The sequence below is a fragment of the Prinia subflava genome, chromosome 8 (assembly GCF_021018805.1).
Source record: "Prinia subflava isolate CZ2003 ecotype Zambia chromosome 8, Cam_Psub_1.2, whole genome shotgun sequence".
In the NCBI taxonomy this organism is placed as follows: domain Eukaryota; kingdom Metazoa; phylum Chordata; class Aves; order Passeriformes; family Cisticolidae; genus Prinia; species Prinia subflava.
Genome location: NC_086254.1, coordinates 4439976 through 4461327, shown reverse-complemented (window position 1 = coordinate 4461327; position 21352 = coordinate 4439976). Strand labels below are relative to the sequence as shown.

Sequence of the window (21352 nt, the reverse complement as noted above, 5' to 3'; positions counted from 1 at the left end):
GATGGCAGTTTGCTCTAATGGAGATGACTGAGAAAAAGCTTACTCAGAGAACTTGAGACCAAACACCAGTAAAAACGGAAGAATGTTCTTGCCAAATTCCTTTGCTTGAGGACTGTGTAATTAGGCCAGGAAAAGCACAACAGAATATGCTATGGAGAACAGCCCTGCACTGGCTTGCTAACCCAGCAGGCCTCCTCCACCTCCAAAGCCTGCACTTCACTGCAGCTACCTGGAGGTGTAGATTACACCAGGTGGTAAAGCCAACCATTCTGATCTCATGGTGAGATTCGGCCCAGGCCAGGCGTGGGGAGCTGTATTTTGACACAAGTCAGAGTAGCCAGGCCCTGTCAGCAGGGGAGCCCTCCCTGTGCAGCACTGGAGCCCTGCCCATGTCCCTGGTGGTGGGCAGGACACTGATTTGCACGTGCTGCTCACTGATTTGAATGTGGTGCTCGCTGATTTGTACACACTGCTCACTGATTTGCACATGATGCTCACTGATTTGCACACACTGTTCACTGATTTGCACACGCTGCTCACTGATTTGCACACGCTGCTCACTGATTTGAATGTGGTGCTCACTGATTTGCACACACTGCTCACTGATTTGCACATGATGCTCACTGATTTGCACGTGCTGCTCACTGATTTGAATGTGGTGCTCACTGATTTGCACACACTGCTCACTGATTTGCACGTGATGCTCACTGATTTGCACACACTGCTCACTGATTTGCACATGATGCTCCCCAGCACCTGTGACAGCCACCCCTGCTCTGAGCCTGCAGGGCTCGAGTCCCCAGGTGTGACACGGCCCATCAGCTGTGCCCACCATTCCCCTGAGGGCTGCAGCAGTGACTGCAGACAGAAATCCAGCTCACACCACAGGGATGAGCCTGCTGGAAATGGGGTCGGACTTCCCCTGAAATGTAAGGCCCACGCAGGCTCATTGGGATGTTGCCGAGACTCCAAATTCTGAGTGTTTGGAAAATCAGGCACCTGGGCACTACAGCAGAGTTCTCTTTCCCCTACCACCCCATAAAACAAAGCTACCCAAAATAGCAAGCCAAATTTTGGAAAGGTTGCTGTACATCACCCCTTGTGTGACCTTGCCTGAGTCATGACTGGACCCAAGAGTCTTCTTCTCCAGTTCTGGACTCTGAGTAGATGGCTACACTGCTTCCCTTGAGACCCAGCAAGGCAGAAATAGGAAATGAAATGGAGAACAGAGAGGAAATTCCATCTCCTAACACAAAAAAATTAAGAGGCAGTCACAGAATTCTCCTGGTAAGAGGTAAAGAAATACGTATGCAAGAGTGAAGGCTAAAGACACAGAAATATCTTGTTAAATTTTTACAGTTTAACCACTGAACAAGCTACTTTCTCTCCATAATTTATACCTGAATTGTGTGTCTAGACATGACATCATTTTAAGGTATGCCTTGTGTTCTGTGGTAAGTTTACAATAACCAGAACTTATAATTGCTGTGGTTCAGGTCAGCAAAGGCGGAAAAAATATTCAAAGCCCCTTCTAAGCAGCTGTTCTTGGTAATCACTTTAGTCTGTTGTTTTCTGTCAAGGAGACAAGGCCTAGCAAATGCTAAAAGCCAACACTGAACCAAGTCCCTTCCTACAAGTGACGAATACCACAGATAATCTTCCATCCTCAGTCAGCTTTATTTGGTATGGTTCATATTAAAAGAGTGAGGGACAGCCAGATAAGCAAGGGCAATAAAAACATCTACTGTGCCTCTGGAGATCGATGGCTGCAGGCACCCAGATCCTGCTGGATGCCCATTATCCAAATATCCTGTGGGGCTCAGGTGGGATCACCACAAATCCCAGCGTATTCTCACTATGGAGGCAGAAATCCCAAGGCTAGGAAAGCTGGAACCCCAGTGTAGTTAACATGCACCAGCCACTCTTACTGGAGGAATGAACCCTGCTGTGATAAGGGCTGCTGGCCAAGTGACTTTAATCACATGAGGAGTTGCAATCCCTGCCCTGGAGAAAATGGCCTGAAGCATCCTATTGCATCAATGAAGTGGAATTCAGTCACTGGAGTGAGGGAGAGGGCTGTGCAATTTGAACACTAAATGATGTTTGGGGGTTTGGGGTTGGTCTGGTTGCACGGGCAGGCTGGAGAGCCCAGGAGCAGGAGCTGGGAGCAGAGCACTCAGGAAGATGCTTCAGGACACACCAGGACTGTCTGTATGGCAGCAAACCCAGAGAAGCCCCCATGCTGTCACATCCAAATCAACTCCAAGATCCCAAAGACAAACCTGGATCTGCAGGTGCATCGGATGGAACTCGGCCCACAGCATGCATCTCAAAAGGCACAGGTATGTCACACACAGGGAAATTATTTTCTAGAATAGTCCCTGTTGGAAGGGACCTACAGCAATCACCTAGTCCAAGTGCCAACTGGTTTTTTTGACAGGAACATTAACATTGCTGAGAAGGAAATACACATGAAGGTTACACACACTGTGCTCAGTAGGCAGACAAACAGCAGCCAAAATGAGGTCAAAGACAACAGGCAGAAGCCCAAAGTAGTAGTTACTGACATTGAAGTAAGCAAACTCCCAAGTCAGAAGGTAACATCATAACTATTGATGACATCTAGAAGGCATGAAAGACTCTCCAAAATCCAGCTTTCTGCAACAGCCTGGAAAGACTCAAAAGACAGAGGATGTGACAACCATTGTCCCTTTTTGTCCATGTCCCACATGTGATCCAATCCAGACCACACAAGTGCTCACAGTTGCAAGAATGTGAGTGGGTAGAATCAACATATTGATGTGTTTTGAAATAAAAGCACCTTCCCTTTCTATACAGGTTCCACAGAGTTTTGTTACATAAACATCAGTGGTTCAACTCTCCTCTGTCATGTGCAGTAGAAAAATCTTGATGATTACTTCTTAGCTCCTCCAACACCCTCTCAGAAACTGGGACTCTTTCAGCTAACAGGAAATGGGAGAGAGCCCACACTACTGCACCAGCAGAGGCTGATTATTGCACTCAAACTGAAATTAGCTTCTATTCAGCTGGTTATTGCAGACCCACAGCTAGCTCAGCCCTGCCTGCTCCAATCCCCATGGATGGGACATCAAGCTGCACAAGGATCTGTGCCAGAACACGGGATTTAACACACATTTCAAACCAGCTGCACACCTGGAGCAGCAAACCTGACACAGTGGTGTGGTGCAGGGTTTGTGCAGAGCTACAGGATGATTTCCCAGGTGCTGCTCAGTGTGACACTGTTCAGAGCCATGGGGAGCAAAGGAAAACCATGACAGATGCTGGCAAGGACTGCCCTGAGATGGCTGGTACCCAGCAGCAGTGGTGAAAAGGAGAAGTGCCCACTGCTTTTCAGTGCCAAAGCATTTCTCAATGGATCCCACTGGGAGGAAGCACATTCCTGCCCAAATGGTGCAGCTGACCCACAGCATCCTCTGTCCCAACCTGGGTGTACTTTAGAGCCTACAGCTGGCTCATAAGGAAAGTCTGAAGTCATCAGGGCTGTTCTGGCTTCAGTTCTTGTTAAAGCTGTTGAACATCAGCCCAGGTTTGGTCAAAAGGTTACACAGGTTTTCAAATGGTTCCAGCTTGCAGTGACCAAGGGCTGATTTAGGGTTTGCTGTCACAGCATATTCACATTTACAGATCTACAAACTGCCATAAAATCCAGGTGAAGATCAGAGTTTCTGCTGATTTCAAATATAAATAAGGTACAAACCAATGTGGACAGGAAAAAGGACACCCATCTACTCTGTAATCATCACAACTTCAAGGACAAAGGACTGATAAACAATCAGCTTTTGATATACTTCAGGAAAACCATCCTCTCTTACTCCTGACCACTTCAAATGTGTTTGAGGCATCAAATTTACTTTTGCTGTCTCTTCCGCATCAGTCAGCAAACACCAAAGCTTAACAGCTGAACCTGTAGCAGAACACAGATTCCAGGGTAAAGATTTATATTCCAGTGTGTACAACATTCACATTTGTTCAGGTATAGGAGACCAGTGCTGAGTGTCAAAGGACAGCCACTGCAGAACAAAAAAAAGTGCCCACTAGGCATTAATGGAGCCATGTCAATGCTCATCCATGTTCCCCATGAATGGTGGGAGGGACCTGGTTACACTGGTCTGTAAGGAGTTTACAGTTTCATGGTTGGTGTCCCAATCAGCCCTGCTGCTTGGTAGATGTTCTGCTGCCCTAAAACAAGGGCAGGGCAAGAATGACCCCTTTGCACAGACACACCACACTGCAGATGAGGAGTTCATTGCAAGGAGAATGGACTGTTTTCCTGGGTAGCTAATAAAGAGCTGCTGCCTTGCTGTGAGTGCTAATATTAAGACAAAAGCAAGAACCTTCAACTTTAGGTTAAACATAAATCCATACCCATCCTCTGCATCCCACCCAGACAGACCAGATGCAATAGAAATAACTGCTTATTTATGTTCCCACAAGGAGCAGGGAGTGCTCAGCACAAGGACAGTGTTCAAGGCATCTCTGGCAGATCACACTGCGAGATGTGTTTAGCAGATCACACAACTGGAGAATGCTTGAAAACACACTGTTTGCTTAATCACTGGAGGCTAAGTTCGAAAAGATCAAACAAGCCAAGTTTAGGAGTAGCTGGTTCCCCTCCTTGAATGGGCTGTAACTTTTTACAGTGCAGAGCCCTGCAGCAACACAGCAGAGCCATCCCTAGATAAGTACTCCGAGCCATATGGGTTTAACAAGTCTCCACACCAGTAAAGAGAAAACCAGAACCTTTGTTACTTAGCACAGGCCTCTGCCGTTGAGGCTAAAACACCGGCTGACAACAGCAACAGGTTTGTATCTCCATCCAAATTGGCCGCTGAAGAACTAATTAACCAAGATACTTCACAGTTTCTGTCGGTGTCTCAGGGGTACCACAGCACTTTCTACAGCTCATGCTGCAGGAAACTCTTTCCATGAGAGCAAGACCTGACACCTTCAACAGAAAGCTCTAGTGCTTGATCTGGGGAGACACATTTGACAGTCACTGGCAGCAGGACACAGTGTAATTAAAGCCCATCTGCCGTGGGTGTCCCTCAAGGTTTTCAGAATGAAGGACCACCTAGCAATGAACACAGGCCCTGCACTTCCCACAGTGGATACACGCCAAAACTTCTTTAGCATTACTGCTACAAAAGTCATTATGTACACACAAATGAAACATCAAACTGAATCCTGACTTGCTCTGGCTTCCTCTTTTTTAGGTTTGAGTGTATTTCATTTAGAGGACAAGAATTAAAAAAACGCAGGAGTTTTTTCATCTCTTACCTCCACACCCAGGTAACAGCTAGGACATCTTTTAGCCCCAAATTTCTTTAATCCTTCTGACTTTATTAGAATTGCTGTCCAAATTAATTTCAGCCACCGCCTGGGACAATCCTGCACCCCTCTCTGTTACTTTAGTGCCCTTCTCCTGGATCTGCCTGCAGTGGAGGCATCACCTGGCACTGCATGGCTAAAGGAGCAGCAGTAGGTCCCAAGCATTATTAGCCTTTTAGCCCTCGTTTGATGGGATTAGCAACCAGAAAACCACAAATGCTGCAAGAATTCTCCTGTCATGAACGAACACATGTGAGATGTGGTTGCATCTGTAGCATGACCCTGCTGTTGCCTCTCTTTCATGCTGCACCCATTGCTGTGCATCTTGAAACATCTGTGCCTTCACAGTGACTGATTACCCAGAGACACGCAACCGCGCTCGGTATCTGCGCGAGGCCGGGGACTGAACCCTGAGTTTATTACTGAAGAGAGCTGGAGGGAGCTGCTTGCCAGAGATCCAAACTCTAGCCAACAAGTCCCTCCAGGCTCACTTGGAAAGGTCTTGCAACCTCACTGCTGTATGCCTGCTGGGCTCAAAATGAAATGCAAACTTGCATGTTACTTGTGGATTTGGATGCGCTATCCAAGGAGACAAATCAGGAGCCCGAGCAAGAAGCATATGTTATGAGTCCAGAATAAAGTTTATCAGTCCTTAATGAACTTCAAAACAGGGGATTTTCACAGAGCCATTCCTCAGTGTCATCTTGCTTTGGTGGTTGAGGGACCTAGTACAACTTGGTTAAATGGAGATGTTTCACTCACTTATGCATTTTGGTGAAGTCTTTTATTAAATGTTGTTCGAAATCTGATGGCACAGAAAAGCAAAGCTCATTTCTACAGTAAGTTTTTCCTAGCCTTCATTTACTTAGGAATGGAAAAGTTGCTAAAGAACCATCCAACAAAATTTCTTGTCACTGCAGTGACAGTGAGGGTATTTTGCAGTGCTACACTCACAGGAAACATTTAATCAGTTCCTAGACTTTCTGTAATCACGTGTATGTCAGCATCAGAATGAGTCTATACCCACTTCTTGTCCAGTTTCTGAAAACCATGAGTTAGCCTAAATGACCACCAGTCATGGTATATTCAGAACAGCTTTTTTGTGCTGATGCTATTTTCAGCTGTGTGTAACACACACCTACTGACTCTCCAAAGTTAAGCAGTCTAATTATTTAACTGTACAACATATTCACACACCATCTACCATGAAAGACACATTCCTTTCTGAGCCAAACACTTTCCTTCACAGATAAACACATCCCTTTACAGTATTTAAGGTCCTGGGGCTCAGATGTGCAGCACAATTAGGACTGGCTTTCACATGAGTTTAACAGCTAAAAGTTTGAAGTTCCAATAAATGCTGAAACTTGATGTCTCTGAGAACCACCAACACACACACATGCAGGTACCACAGTCCATGAGAGTTTTACTTGTGTGTCATGCAGCACCGTGGATTATTTAATAGTAAATGTTACATCTGGTCAGAGTATCTGTGGCATCCAACTCCAACATGGCATTTCTTCTGCTGACTTTAGAGCAACACTTCATTCTGACATCTTCCACAGACTCCCATCCCACCCCTGGGATCCCACTACCTTTAGAATCTCTTATTTAAATCTGTGCATTTAATTATTCCTGCCTCTGTGGCTGTCCATAATCAAATCTCACTTCATGGATTTTTGCCCAACTCTACAATTCCATCAAGATTTAACAGTATTTTAATCCTAGTCTACCACATATTCCCAGTGCTGCTCAGCCTCCAACGCACACAGATCCCATTAGGGAGGGCTCTCCATTGCTCACACTGACCTGGAGATGGAATAATGAGCCATGCCAGGCTGGCCACTGTCCCTGGTACAACTCCATTTGCCACCTCTGCCCAAACAGGCACAGTCTGAACCCTCACTGATGACAGCACAGAGTTCCTTTTGAGTGAACTGTGTGTTTTGCAGTTGTGCATTTCTGCAGCTTCCCAAATGGAGCTGTACTGACTCTGCTGCCTTTATCCTTCTAACAGGCTCACCTAGAGAAGACAACATTGAAATGCATGGAACATGCTTTTGCCTAGCACTTCATGTTAAATTGAAATTAAACTCCACCAGAAGTTATTATTTGGAGGAACACTTTTGGTTCTCTATTTAATAACAAGGAATGGAGTAAGAACAAAGTCTAGGATTCAGCAACATGAGAATTCAATCCTTACCTCTTGCTTTCACCTTGAAGTCTCTAAAACATGAAACCAACCTCAAACTTCTCTGGAAAATTCATCTTTGTTCCTACTCCTGGGCTTGCAATCCCAATTCTACCTGGATACCAATTCCTTGCAATCCCATTTCCACATGGCAAAGCACCCCAGGGTAGTTGTAATGGGGATTTAGGTACCTAGCTTGTGTGGATGAGGCTTACCCTGCTCACATCCTGTCCTTGCATAAACCCTCCTTGTGTTGATGCTTTTGAGCAGCCCAAACTGGAATTAGTTACCACAAAAAACACAAGTGTTACTGCACCTATCATATTAACTTGTTTAATGAAAAACCTACGCAAAAAAGGGGGCAAAGGCAAGAGTCCCTAAAGTGTAAATAGAATGTGTCCATCTGCTTCACCCCCAAATCTTGGCTCCAGTTCAGCTTTCTACCAACTGCACCACCCCTTGTACTCTGTGGCCTCCTTCAACCTCTCTGCTTTGTCTCACACCCCCTCAGACACATCTTGCCACTCACACACGCAAAAAGCTTGCACTGTCAACAGCTTGGCTTAAACTTACTAAAAAACTCTTTGCAAGAGTAGCTTGGCCTGTCCATCTGCTCTCTATGGAAAGCTGGTGATGAAGTCTCCCATCCTCAGGATCTTCCTTTATTCTCATGTCTTCAAATCTCAGGAGCACAAGATATTTCTCCATCACCCATACAAAGTGACAACTCAATATTAGATCAGCTCTGCACAGGTCTCTTAGAAATGGTGTGGTGTAGAGATTGTTCTTGTCTCTCCACCAGTATTTGACAAGAGAGAAATAAGAGATGGCAGCAGGATTCTGAACACAGAGACACACACAGGGGTGAGAGTCCTGAAAACCTGGAACTTTGTCCCTCATCTTTCCCTTGTCCTCACCAACATTCACATCTGCACAAGGCTCCACTGCTTCCAGAGTCAGATATCAAACATAACTAAAAGTAAATAAATTACTGCACTAAAAAGAAATGGCACTCTGCAAATCAAGCCACTCAAGTATTCTCCTACAAGAAATTCAGTACGTTCTTCCTGAAGCAACCATCCCATTCAGCACTGTTTGACAGCAACATTAAATCCACACATTTCATAACTAAGCCCTTGAAAAGCAATGGGGAGGGAGCTGTAATTTCGTAAGTGCTCAAAAATTAAACACAAACCAGCTGGTTAAGTGGGTAATAGCCTTGCAAAGTGAAAGAAAGACTCCTCATTGCCACCCTTTCCAACTGTGGGCATTTCATATCAAAGGCCTAAGCCTCATTTCCTATTCCTGATTAAAAAAAAAATGTTAGTGCAGCAGCAAGGAAACTCAGAAACAGCATCAGCAGGTGGGCTTAATTCTTCTTCCCTTATTATCTGTAATTCACTTGAAAGGCATCAAACTGATCAGTGGATACCAATTAGAAACTATTCCTCTCATTTAGCTCTTCCCTATGCAAATGGGAGTGTACACTGCAAAAAGTACTAATTTCTGGTATAAACACAGCTCCACCCTTTCCCCACCACCTCCAAGGGGATGTCTGTGGAAAAGAGAGATAGGGTGGAGTTTTTTTGGGAGAATGTTTTTCCTGACTTTGGTACTAACTACATTTGCAGGATTCACAGCATAACACGTTTTATGTCCCTTTTTCCAGAGGACTCTACACTGTCAGCAACTCCCAAAGGCTCCAACAGTGCAAGACTCACATAGGGAAAAAAAACAACTCCCTTCTAACAGCCTTCAGCAAATAAAATTTCATCACTGTGAGGATGAATGGAAAAAAAGTTGTAATTTGGAGGAAAACAGGAGCTCTGAAGGAACAGCTACATGAGAAAGTAGCATGTTAAAAGCTCAGGATTGAAGGAGGCAGTAAGGAATATGAAAGAAAATGTCAAGAAGTTGGATGGGCTCTTCGGGGCCCACACCTCCCAAGTTCTATTCCAAAGTAATTCAGGATCTCCCTTGGGTGCAAAACTTTCAATATCTGACTAATCAACCACTAGAGATGTCTCTGAGCTTTTGCAAGTGTAAAACAAGCACAGAATGGTCTGGGTAGGAAGGGACCTTCAAGTTGATCTCATTTCACCCCTGCCATAGGCAGGAACACCCTCCACCAGCCCAAGTTGCTCCAAGCCCTGTCCAGCCCTACCCAAGGGAAGATGATGCTCAGTCCTGATTAGCAATAAAGCAAATTCATAGGAAAGTCATTCACTATAAACAGGTGGGTCCTCCACTTGTGAATGAAGACATACACAGCAGAAAGCACCCAGTGTGTTTGGGAAAGCCAACAGTTTATGAAAATACAAAAGATTCTCTACATTCCACAGTAATTTGATGGGAGCTGAAAAATTTGGGACAGTGTAATGGTACAGAATACAGCTTTCCCACTTATGTTAAGATAACATCTGCAGATATTTAGCACTTCAGATATTTTGACATTAGGTGCTCAATAAAATCCTCCCTGTTCAGATTAGAAATGTCAAAAAAATGAAACTACTCAGATGCTGGAATGCAGTGTCAAAATATTTGGAAATCTAACAGGGATTTTTTTTTTAAACGATGTATTGAAAAGGAAGATGAACATTTAGAAATTGTTCAAGTAGTCACAGAGTGCTGATGCCAGAAACTGCTCTGAGCAGGCTGTGGATACTTCCAACAGTGAGCACACGCTCCAGGCACTCCTCAGAAAATCAGATCAGTTTGATCAGGGGTGGCACACTGGGGTTATGCCTGAAGCCAGAGTTTGCTGAGTGGTGGGAGCAGACAGCAAGTGGGGGACACATTGTGGGGTGCTTTGGGTAACTTCTGGTGGATCTTATGTTGAAGAGGCCACCAGAAGCAAGAGCAGGAGGTGGGACATTGGAGCAGCAGGAGGTGTAGGGCTAGGTACTGTCCAACCCTGACCTACATCACAAACATCAGCAACAAACATCAGCAACAAACATCAGCAACAAACATCAGTACTCAGGCAGCCACATCCATGTATCAGCAATTCCATCACGGGTGATTCACATGGTTTTGGTATTTTTTGGTAAAATATTTTTGAAGGTAGGTTTATAGAGATAGTTAGCACATTTTACTGCCTGCTTACTAACTGGAAAACTATCAGTAAATTCACATTGCACTTAATAGTCTGTAAGATGTATTCACATGATTCACTTACTGTATCTAACAAACAAACTTTCCTTCTCCTATGAGAAGATATTTTCAGAAAAAAATTTGCTGTGTGGAATCAAATGTTGTGCTTGGTTTCAAAGGTCTCAAATGAGAGTAGTTTCCCTAAAGGAATTACTGAACCAGTCTCTAGTAGAGAACTACATCCCTGTTAGAGCCAGACTTAAAGGGAAGGAACCTCAGTCTGCCATGTCTGCAGCACAGAACTGCCCAGCCAGTCACAGGGCACTGAAAAAACCACCCTGGGGAGAATTTCACTGTTCACATGGAAGCTTTTGTTTCATGACAGGAGTCGGACTCAGCTGCAGTGGGCAAACATCACTGAACCAGGATTCAGCAGCAGCAGGCACTGCAATGGCTCTGACTCCCACTGTTTTCTCTTACACTTTCTCAGTTTCTAAGGGAAGATGAAAAAGCTCAGTGGCAACAAAAAGCTCTGCTGAGGAAGGGACTGAGGGACTTGAGAAAAGGAGAACACACAAGCTCAGCTCCTGGAGGGAACTGCTGTGATACTACAGGAAATGTTACTTCATAATCTCTGTGTTGCATTTTCACATCGTGGACAGTTCTGTGTCTTAATGGTTCATGAGGAAGAAGGGCAAGGCTTGGAGAAGTGAGGTCCCATTAACACCACTTTGAATTCCCTTCCCTTCAGAGACCTTCAAGGCTTTCAAACCTTCAGGTCTCTTGTTTTGATGTCCTTTCTCACAGTCTCATCAAATTTTGTCTCGTAATTGCATTTGCTCATTTAAGATTTTCCTGGCAGTGTTGTTCTGCATCTCTCCTCCTGGGACCAAGAAATTTTGTAAACCAGCAGTAAAAATGAAAAGGGTTTTTGGACTCTATCACACCAAGAGGAAAGTCCTCATTTTCTTATGCTGCTTTGAAAACTGCAAACACATGGTAATCTAAAGAGGTTTGAAAAATATCAGGATGACAAAAAAGATGGAATCAATAGTTATTAAAAGTATTATTCATAATATTGCAAGAACTGAAATGAAGAAGGGGAGATGTAAAAAAAAAAAAGGAAGTTTTCCAATTAAGCCATTACTTGAACAAGGCTGCTCAAATTTCCTATCTTACTTATATTCTTAGGAAAGAAAGGAAAAAAAAAGCTTGGCATCACAATAGCATCACTTTAGAGGTGCTGAGGTTACTCTGGGAGCAGTTTCTTGCCCAGAAGAAGCTAAGCTGTCCACCATCAATCTGCTTCTGGGGTAAATAGGATACTGGCTACTGTCCCAAACTCAAGCCGTACAAACAAACAAGGAAGAAAGCTATGCTATATTTGTAAAGTAAAATAAGAGCTCGCCTGGCTGGAGAGCTCCAGGGCACTGCTGAGCCCCTGAACTTGCTGGGGACACTTCTCCTCTCCCAAGAGGTTGCACTTGGCTTTGAACTTTCAGCCATACAGAAAAAAAAAAAAAGGCTGAGTTGAAATGTCAGCATCATCCTGGATTCAAATCAATCAGCTTGATGCATGATTGCAATGGCTAAACCACTTCACCCCTGCACTGCCCTCATCCATATGTTCTTTATATCAGCAGTCAGCAGACTGGGTGGCTCAGTGCATTCATTTCCTGTCCTAGGCTTGGGCTCTACTTTAAACAAAACAAAAACCCCCTGAAACTGGAAAATAAAAGTTAGTATCTAGTGACAGTTATATTCACCAGACTTGTTTGCACCGAGTCTTTTTCTCCATCCAAAGAAGTTGCAGGGAAGGCCTGGTGATTTTTGACTATCAACTCAATGAGCAGGTCACAGTTGTACAAAACCAGTGAAGGAACTGGAGATCTTTCAAATCCAAGGCATGCCTTGGACTGAGTAGAAAGCAAGGAAAGGAAAGGGAGAAAGCCCCAGGCAGTGTCAGCTTGAAAAAGGAAACAGGTTGGAAACAGGTTAATTTACCTCAGTAAATTAATGGCCCACTGAGAGCAAAATCTCCATCCACCTCTAGAGCTGGGCTTCCTCCAGACAATGCTGCTCTTTATCAGCCTCAATGCAGGAGTTAGATTCCCAGGATAACTTAAATCTAAAAATGTGCAGCTTTCAGTGCTAATGTAGGTGCCTGTCAGCTGGTGCCAGTGAAGTGGTTACTGTCTCAAGTTAAACCTACCAGCTGAGGATGGAGACACTTCAGTGATTGATTTGCATTGAACAGCCTGCTCTAGCAGAGGGGAGATTTCCCACTGAAGGAGTGTTACAGTCTCATCAGGAGTCTGTCATCCTTTGGGGCTAGAAACCCAAAGTGTGTGATGGGAGAAGTGCTGCTTTTGCAAAAGAAAAGCTGACCTGCCATTTGGGACATCACAACAAGTTATGATATCAGAAACAGCTGCAGCCTCTGAATGGCTTCAAATTCTTTGACTTCTTCCCTTGGTTCACCCTCTCCCTGTCCTGTCTTTCCTCATGAAATGCTAAAAGAAATAAATTTTAAAAGAGCAAGGAAGGCTTGATATAAGGACAGCTAGTAAAAATAATCTGTCTTCCAGATATGCTACAGTGGTTCCCTCAAATACACTTTTCCAGAATAGCACAAAAAGGAGCAAATATTAACCCTGCTCCCTGGGGTTAAAGAAGGAATCCATAGATCTTATAGACAGATTTCTATCATCAGGATGCAAAGACCACCACTAGCCTTGCCCATGCACACACAACTCCTAGAACTCTTCTGTGTGCTTAATCAATCCATTATCTGCTGGTTTAATCCATCCTACTGAGGGAAACCAACCTTACTGCTCCAAGACCCAGTGGGAAAGGAAGTGTTTCCCTCCAGTCTCTGACATCAGGAGATGTTGCAGTGGAAGCTCAGGCAACAGGGGCCAAAGAGAATGGGAAGGATTTGCAACACAGCAAGAAAGCAAATTAAAAATAGTGCAGGGCCAGGCTGCCTCCAGTCCTGCCTACCTCACATCAACTTCTAAAGCACCAGCTGCACATAGAAATGAAATGAAATATTGAGGAGAAATCTAACTACCAAAGAATGATGAAAGCATTTTGAGGTTCTGCCCTGCTAATCCACCATGGCTTCATCGCTGCACTGTTTTTGTTTTGCTTCAGTTTAGTTTTCTGTTTCCTTTTGTCTGCTGTTTCCAGGAAGAACTCACACAGATAAGCATCCCACCCTCTCAGACGAACCAAACTTGCAGTAGGGGAGAGCACAGAAAGGAAAGAGTACAAAAGCCTTACACTGGGTTGCCAAAAATCCTAAAACAGCCTTGTTTTAGCCTTTTTTACTTTCATTTCTAAGTGACACTAACATTAAGAATTAACATAAGGAGTAAGTAAATATTTCTATTTTAAAATTGACAGCTTGAAGGGCCATGCAGGCTGCTAGCACCAGTATTTACACTAAAAACTAAGTGGCACAACCTTGCTGCACTAGAAAAGGGTCTTTTTTTATTTTCCTCTTTCATTCAAGGATACGGGACTGTCAGTAGCACCAGATGTTTTAAGGAGAGGAAAAAAAAGGTAAAAAGAATCTCACACATGAAAGTAAGGGCTTACTACTGGCTTTCTTCTCACACTCCACAGACCATATAGAAGCCCAAAAGAACAGTTCCACCTTGAAAAGTAGCTGTATAAAATTGTCACCTCGTTCCACAGAGCTGCTCCTCACACGAGCTTATGTTGGCTTTTTATTTCCACTGAACTCTGCTGAGACAGATCTGGCACTGCAGGAGGGAGCTGGAATCTCTCCTTTGCACCAGCAGCACCACTCGGCTGCAATAACTCACACCTGTCCAAACCTGCAGGCACGAACAGACTGCACACAGGGGCTGCTCAGGTCACCAGGCACATCCTCAGCTCCCCTGAAATGACACCTCTGCCACCATCCTCAGCTCCCCTGAAATGACACCTCTGTCACCATCCTCAGCTCCCCTGGAAATACAGCCCTGCCACCGTCCTCATCTCCCCTGAAATGAAACCTCTGCCACCATCCTCAGGTGCCCTGGCAATGACACCTCTGCCACCATCCTCAGCTCTCCTGAAATGACACCTCTGCCACCATCCTCAGCTCCCCTGGAAATACAGCCCTGCCACCATCCTCAGCTCCCCTGGAATGACACCTCTGCCACCATCCTCAGCTCCCCTGAAATTACACCTCTGCCACCATCCTCAGCTCCCCTGAAATGAAACCTCTGCCACCATCCTCAGCTCCCCTGAAATGACACCTCTGCCACCATCCTCAGCTCCCCTGAAATGACACCTCTGCCACCATCCTCAGCTCCCCTTTCCTGGCAGGGACAGGTAAAGAACTCAAGCAGCAGCTCCTCTCTCAGGCTCAGTTCTTGTAGCATTATGTTAAACATAAAGCTCTCTCCTGCAGACTGCAACTTTGGGTAGCTTTGCCACTTTGTAAGGCTTTTCTGGAGCTTCTGGGAAGCTATTGTTTCCTCAGCAGCCTGGAGCCAGCTGCTGTCTGCAGCCATCACTCTTTGGGGCTGTAACGAGACAACTTCCTAGTCAGAGATTTGCCTGAATTGTGTGATTGGTATTAAGATATCATAGCACAAAGAAAATGAGTACAAACAGCAGGCTCAGAGATGCTGGACACCCCTAATGACCCTTCAGCAGCCAGAGACAGGCTGTGTTGACCTGAACAGAAAACTCCAGGCTTAGTCTGTCCCATTCATAAGCTGTGAACTTTCAAGTTCAGGTTCAGCAGATGCCTTACTGCCTAAACCTGAAACTTGGTGGAGAAGCAGGACTTGTTTCAAACCCCCAGAAGTGACAGTTAAAGTAGAAAATGTTAGGAAGGAAAATGTAAAACATGCCCTATTGTGATAAAAAAAGAAAATACTTTTTCTTCCTGCTCTGGAAAGAGCCCTGTGTTTTGCTGTGTGTGTGGAGAGAACTGTGTTTTCACATGCACTGTGCAATATGAATGTTCCACCAGTAAGTCAAGGAGCAAGTAGAAAGGGGAACCAAAGGTATTGATTCCAATCTCTCTGGGAGCACTTTATTTATGTCCAGACCTTACAGGCATAAAACATTCAGAGGCAGCCATCCAGGCACCAGCTTTTACTGGACACAGCAACAGATGGTGGTAACAGGGACAGGGAGAAGATAACACACAAAAAGGAGAAAGCACATTTTCTGAACACAACAAGGATGCCAAGCATGAGCACATCTCTAAAAAGGTCATCCCTGATTCCCTTTTCTTTATTTCTTTCCCCCTTCCTGTTCAGGCCTGTTTGCAGGCATTCAGAATGATCTGTTTTCCAAGACCACCTTTCAGAGCTCGTGTGTGACATTCAGGTAGCAATGGGAAGTGAAGGGAACAGGTGATTTTTTCCTGTGTTTAAGAGGTGTGGGGCATATTAAGGCACAAAGCCCAGCTGAGGGCAGCCAGTCCATCCTTGCTGCTCCATAAGGACAGAGGCACTGCTGGATAACTCACCCTCCTCACAGTTGCTCCCCGTGAAGCCAGGACAGCACCTCCACTCCAGCGTGGTCACAGTTCTGTAGGACATTTTGTACGTGGGCCTGATGAGAGTCCTGTAACTAACACAAACAAGGAGTCAGCAGAATGCAGTGACCTGCTTGAGGACAGTGCTGCTACTAATTCATAGCACATCTTCCCACCTGGATATATCCCAGAGCACTCAGCCAACCCCAGCTACAGAAAAAGGAGTCACACAAAATACCAGCAAGGATTTATTAGAGCGTGGATCTGGCTCAACAGCTTTGCTTTTCCTCCTTAAGCCCTCATGCTCTACCCCACACGTCTCCTCCTGCAGGTACCACCAGCGGCTTTGTGGAGATCTCACCCCTACAAAGTCCTGCAAGTAGCAGAGATGGTGACTTGTTTCCCACACTCCCCCTTCATGTGGACATCTGTGACACTGAACAGAGGCTGGCCATAGCCTTTCCTCACTCAGCAGTAATCGTTTTCCATCTCCCTTCCCTTTCCCCACCACTCAGACCTGGGATGTACCAACACATCATCATGACAACTACACCAGCGACCTTCATGGAGCTTTTTTCCCAGCTATCTGACCTGTCCCTCAGTTCTCCCCCATCTGAAATGGGGTCACACTCTTCTGGACCACAGCCAAGGTTCTGCAAGACAGGTTTGTGGGCACTGTGAGCAGCACAGCATCCCCAGGGTCCCAACTGCAGCATGAGCACTGCTGAACCCCTCTGGGAACTGCAGGGTGACCTGCAGACACAGCAGGGCTGTGCAAGGCACCAGTGATTCTGAACCCACACAAAACAGACAGTTGCATAAGTGACAACTTTTCCTTTAAAACAGCAGCTCGTCAAAGCTGGCAGCTCTGAGTTTTCCCAGTATACAGCCAAACAAGTCACTGCTGCTATTCATGAAGCTAAAAGCAAACACAGAAGTTGTACTCCACAAGCTCCCCTCGAAATTCCTACCCCTATTTAACAGCCAAAAGAATTTGGCACACACAGGGAGAGTCTGAAGCTTTGGGATTACAGTGTTGCAGGCTGCAGCTTATGCTTGTCTCTCCAAGCCAGGCAGACACAAGCCCTGAGCACCCTGTCCCTGGGGAAGAGGCTCCTCCTGCTGAGAGCCAGCAGGAGACAGAGCACTGCCCCGGGCTCAGCTGGGCACAGGGGAAAACAGAGCTGGAGGCTGCAGGAATCTCATCCCAAACTGCTCCAAGGGAGGCAGGTGTACACCCAGGACAGCACTGCAGTGACTGGTAGCTACCCCAAAGAGCAGGAACAAAGGCCTGCCAGGAGAGGCTGCCCAGGTGTGTCTTGGAAAGAAGGGAGCAGCTCAGTGGTGGTCAGCAGAGTCTTTGGGAAGATAATTTCTCAGGAAACTGTTTGCTGATGCTTTGTGCCAGCTGCCAAGCACAGAAACTAAGTTCTCCTATAGCCACTGGAGGGGGGGTGCTGCACAAGCCTCCTCCTGAGCACAGGGCTGCCTGCCCTGGGAATAGCCTCACCCAGAGACAAGAGAGCAGCACTGTCTCCTGAGAACATGATGTCCTCACCCTTGCACTGCCAAAAAGCACACCAGTCACTGCTAATGCCCACAGCTGCCATCCAGGCTCTTATCTGGTGTGGGCTGGACAGAGCCAGCTCATCCCACCTATTTCTTTGCTCTTCTGCACCCAGTGGTGTTCAGGAGTCCACAGTCACTGTGAGTTTGAGGACTTGGAGCACACTGATGTAGGTAGACCTTCAGTGCTTTTTCACAGAGACCTAAGGCACAAAGACTTTAAGTGTCTTGCTGAGGGTCTCAGAATAGCTCTGGCAAAGCCCAGGAACTGAACCCAGGTCCCCCGAGTCCCAGTCCTGGCGCTGGACTCCAGACACGTTTCCACACATAAGCCCCGAACCATCAGTCAGAAGTTCATGACTGTCACTAACACCACAGCTGGATCTGACCTTCAGATGAAAGTCTCCAGCCTTGTTACCAGTGACCAGAGCCAGCGTGTCTCCAACCACACCGTGATTTTAAAACCATGTTTCTGCCAACACCAAGATGTTAAAACTCTTTCAAACTTCATTATGAAGTGTGGAGAGTGGCTTGAGCCAGACTGGAATCTTGGCAGCAGTTCTGTGTCGGGGAAGTAGCTCTAGTTTAATCCTCAAACGAGGGAGGACTTCTCAGGGCATGACAAGTGTGGAGCTCAGCTGTCACAGTCTACCACCCACCCTGAATTCCCTGGAAGAGTCCTGATGTGTGCAGCTCTGTTCAGCATCGTGCACTCGGGCATCTGAAGTGGGCCCAGCTTGCAAGTCCAATTTGTTCTGAAGTTGCTCCATTCTTCATAGCATCATTTTTCCTCAATTTTGTGACATGGCACCAAGGTCTGCTGTGACCTATGGCATCACATTGTGCAGATTTCTGACTGCTGTTCCAGGAGGGGAGCAAAGAAAGCATCTTTAGCAAAGCATCACCACCATCTGACACTTGTAGTGCTGCAACTGAAGGAGATGAAGAAAATATATGGAAAAGGAGAGGGAAAGAAGATATCTGTTAAAGATCAGAAGCCCCTGAATGAAAATGTGTGGAAAACACCAGAGGCAGAAAAAATTATTGGTAGCAAAATAGGGAATCCTTTCCCTCGGATGTCACTCAAGCCACAAACACTGGCACAGAAATCTGCCAAAGCAGAGGGGAAGAGGTTTGGAGGAACCACAACCTTGCACTGCTCTGCTCCTCAGAGAGCCAAAGGATATGCTCAGCACACACAGCTCCCTCCAGCAGGGGAACTCCAAGCACTTCATGGAGAAGCAAACTATCAGGATCTGCCACTTCACTGCAAGAGTCAGGAGTCATTTCCAGGGTTTGTGCTGAGGCTTCACAACAATATCCCAGGGAGTGGGGCAACTCCCAGGGAAGAGCCCAGAAAGCTCAACCAGCAGCCACTGCTGTTCCTAGATCAGAGCCAACACATGGCTGTCCTTGGAGCAGCCTGATCCCTGCAGGATGAGCTACACGAGCTTGTCCACATACAGTTATCATTTGGGAAATAGCATCTATTGCTTGTGGCTCTAAGCAACTGCCAAGGAAGTGGTAATTTGAGGAAGGAGCATAAGCTGGTTGATGAACTGATTTAGCTTTCATGTATTTCACATTCTGTGCTGCTCAGGAGTGCAGCTCTGAGCTCACAGTCAGGGTCACTCAGCTCTTCACAGGGCAGGGACACAAAACAAATCCTTTACCTGCTGAGGACCAAGGACAACTTTCAGCCCAACAGCACAAACAAGGGTGGCTGAAGGGAGGGACAAGAAGGACGAAACCTCACAACCTGAAGCTGTAATTGGACAATTAAACCCCAATATGCATATGGACCAAAACTTATAAAAATGTGAGACCTCGTGACCGTTTGTCCATTTTGTGACCATTTTGGGTCCATCTTGGGTGTAGCCCTGGCCAGGCTCTTGTTCTGCCCAAGGTGTACCCTAAAGGCCTTTTAATAAATATCTACATTGTTCTATAGCTCTGTCCAGTTCTGTTTCAGGTCAGCCTTCCCCAGGCATCAGGGGTACAAAGTTATAAGTACTGAACAGGTCAGGACACACCAAGGGGTCGCAGCCAACAAATCTCAGTCCTCAGCACACAAGGACGTGTCCCCCTTGCTTTCAAGGAAGTGTCACTGAACACAACAGGCAGACATGACACAAGAAAGGGGAAGTGTCACATTCCTGGATCAAAGCCTCAAAAATCAGGTCAAGAGACAGTCGTGATCTCTGCCATGACCCAAGCAGGACAGCCTGTCACACACAGGAAATACCTTCACCCTCTCTGGATTTCCACTGCCCTTTGACTCTCACAAACAAAGCTGTTTGTGCACAAAGACCCCGTGAGAGGGAAGGCGTGAAACTCCTTTCCACATCACAAGAGAAGGTTTTGTTACTCTGACTCATTCAGCCATTGCAGTTTGTGCCCAAGGAGACCTCAGTGACCCTCAGAGGCTTCTATTCACTTTTATTCAAGCCCCAGTTTTAAAGTTTCACCATCACTTACTGATGGGTTTCAGAATCACAGGGTGAATGAACTTGCCTTTTTGACTGGCAAAGAATCCAGAAACCAAGGAATCCAAGCTGTGTTTTGCCTACTTCTCTCATGGCACTGAAGTGGAACTCAGTGGGTGCAACCCCACACACAGAACTGCCACATTGTCTTCCAGGGATCCTCATCTTCACTACAAGTGTATCAAAGGCGTTCAGAACAAAGCTTGTGGTGGTTCTTCTAACTCTTGGTACCAATGCCCTGATTTACAGACATGCCAAAACCCTGCAACTCCCCACGGAAAATCAGAGTGTTCTGAAATCAGATTTCAAATCCGTCAGGTTAAGTAACCACATCTCAAAGCACTTGGAAAGAAGGGAGTTTAAGAGCTCAGAGAAGCTATCAAATATATTTTTGGTTCCCAACAGCACCACACCCACACAGACCACCATAACCATCCTCTCAAAGCCTACCAGACACTGATTACACCAGGCAGCTCCTCTGTGTGACACAGACAAGACAACTTCACCTCAAAGCAGTGCCACAGCTGATGCAGGGACAAGAAGCTCCTTTGCCATCACATTTGCACTCGCGAATCAGACCTGTGCTCTTCTTTCCTGCAGCTCTTCCAGCTTCCCTACCACAAACACAGAAGTTCCCCAGGGAAAAACATAACCAGGAGTTTCAAATGTGCTCCTGTAGACACCAAATTAAAAAAAAACTCAACCAACCTGCAGCTGCAGGAGTGTGGAGCTCATTGTGTGTTCTGCCTTTGCCAGTGGGGAAGAAGAAGACTCTGTTTAGCTCTGAACACGCTTGGTTCAAACAACTTAGCAGAAGACTAAACCCAGGAAACAAACTTCTCTACCTGCCATGCCCTGCTGTCCACAGCAATCCTTGACAGTCTGTCAGTTGTAAGAAAAAAGGCCAAGGACACAGAGACAGATGTTTCTATGCCACCACAGAGTAATCATCAGCTCCTGTCTTTATTAACAATCAGGTGTCAGTGCTATTGCAGAGCAGCACTGCAGCAGGGAGGAGGAGTGCTCAGAGAGTGTCTGGGCAAGATCAAAAGGCCTCAATCAGCAGCCTGAGCACAACCCCTGGAACAGGTGACCCTCCACCTGTGCCCAGCCATTGTTCAAAGCTGAGAATGCCCC

General features: G+C 45.9%; 1 protein-coding gene across 6 annotated transcripts in view; it reads right to left on the bottom strand.

Annotated features, from left to right (window-relative positions):
• COL26A1 (collagen type XXVI alpha 1 chain) overlaps positions 1–21352 on the bottom strand; it is a 177729-nt gene that overhangs the window by 116703 nt on the left and 39674 nt on the right. For 4 of the 6 annotated variants that reach the window (XM_063402449.1, XM_063402454.1, XM_063402453.1 and 1 more), the window contains exon 3: positions 16155–16258. In XM_063402449.1, the coding sequence (XP_063258519.1) occupies positions 16155–16258 (104 nt within the window). The remainder of the gene's footprint in view (positions 1–16154; positions 16259–21352) is intronic. The other 2 variants (XM_063402450.1, XM_063402455.1) reach the window with 1 other exon arrangement.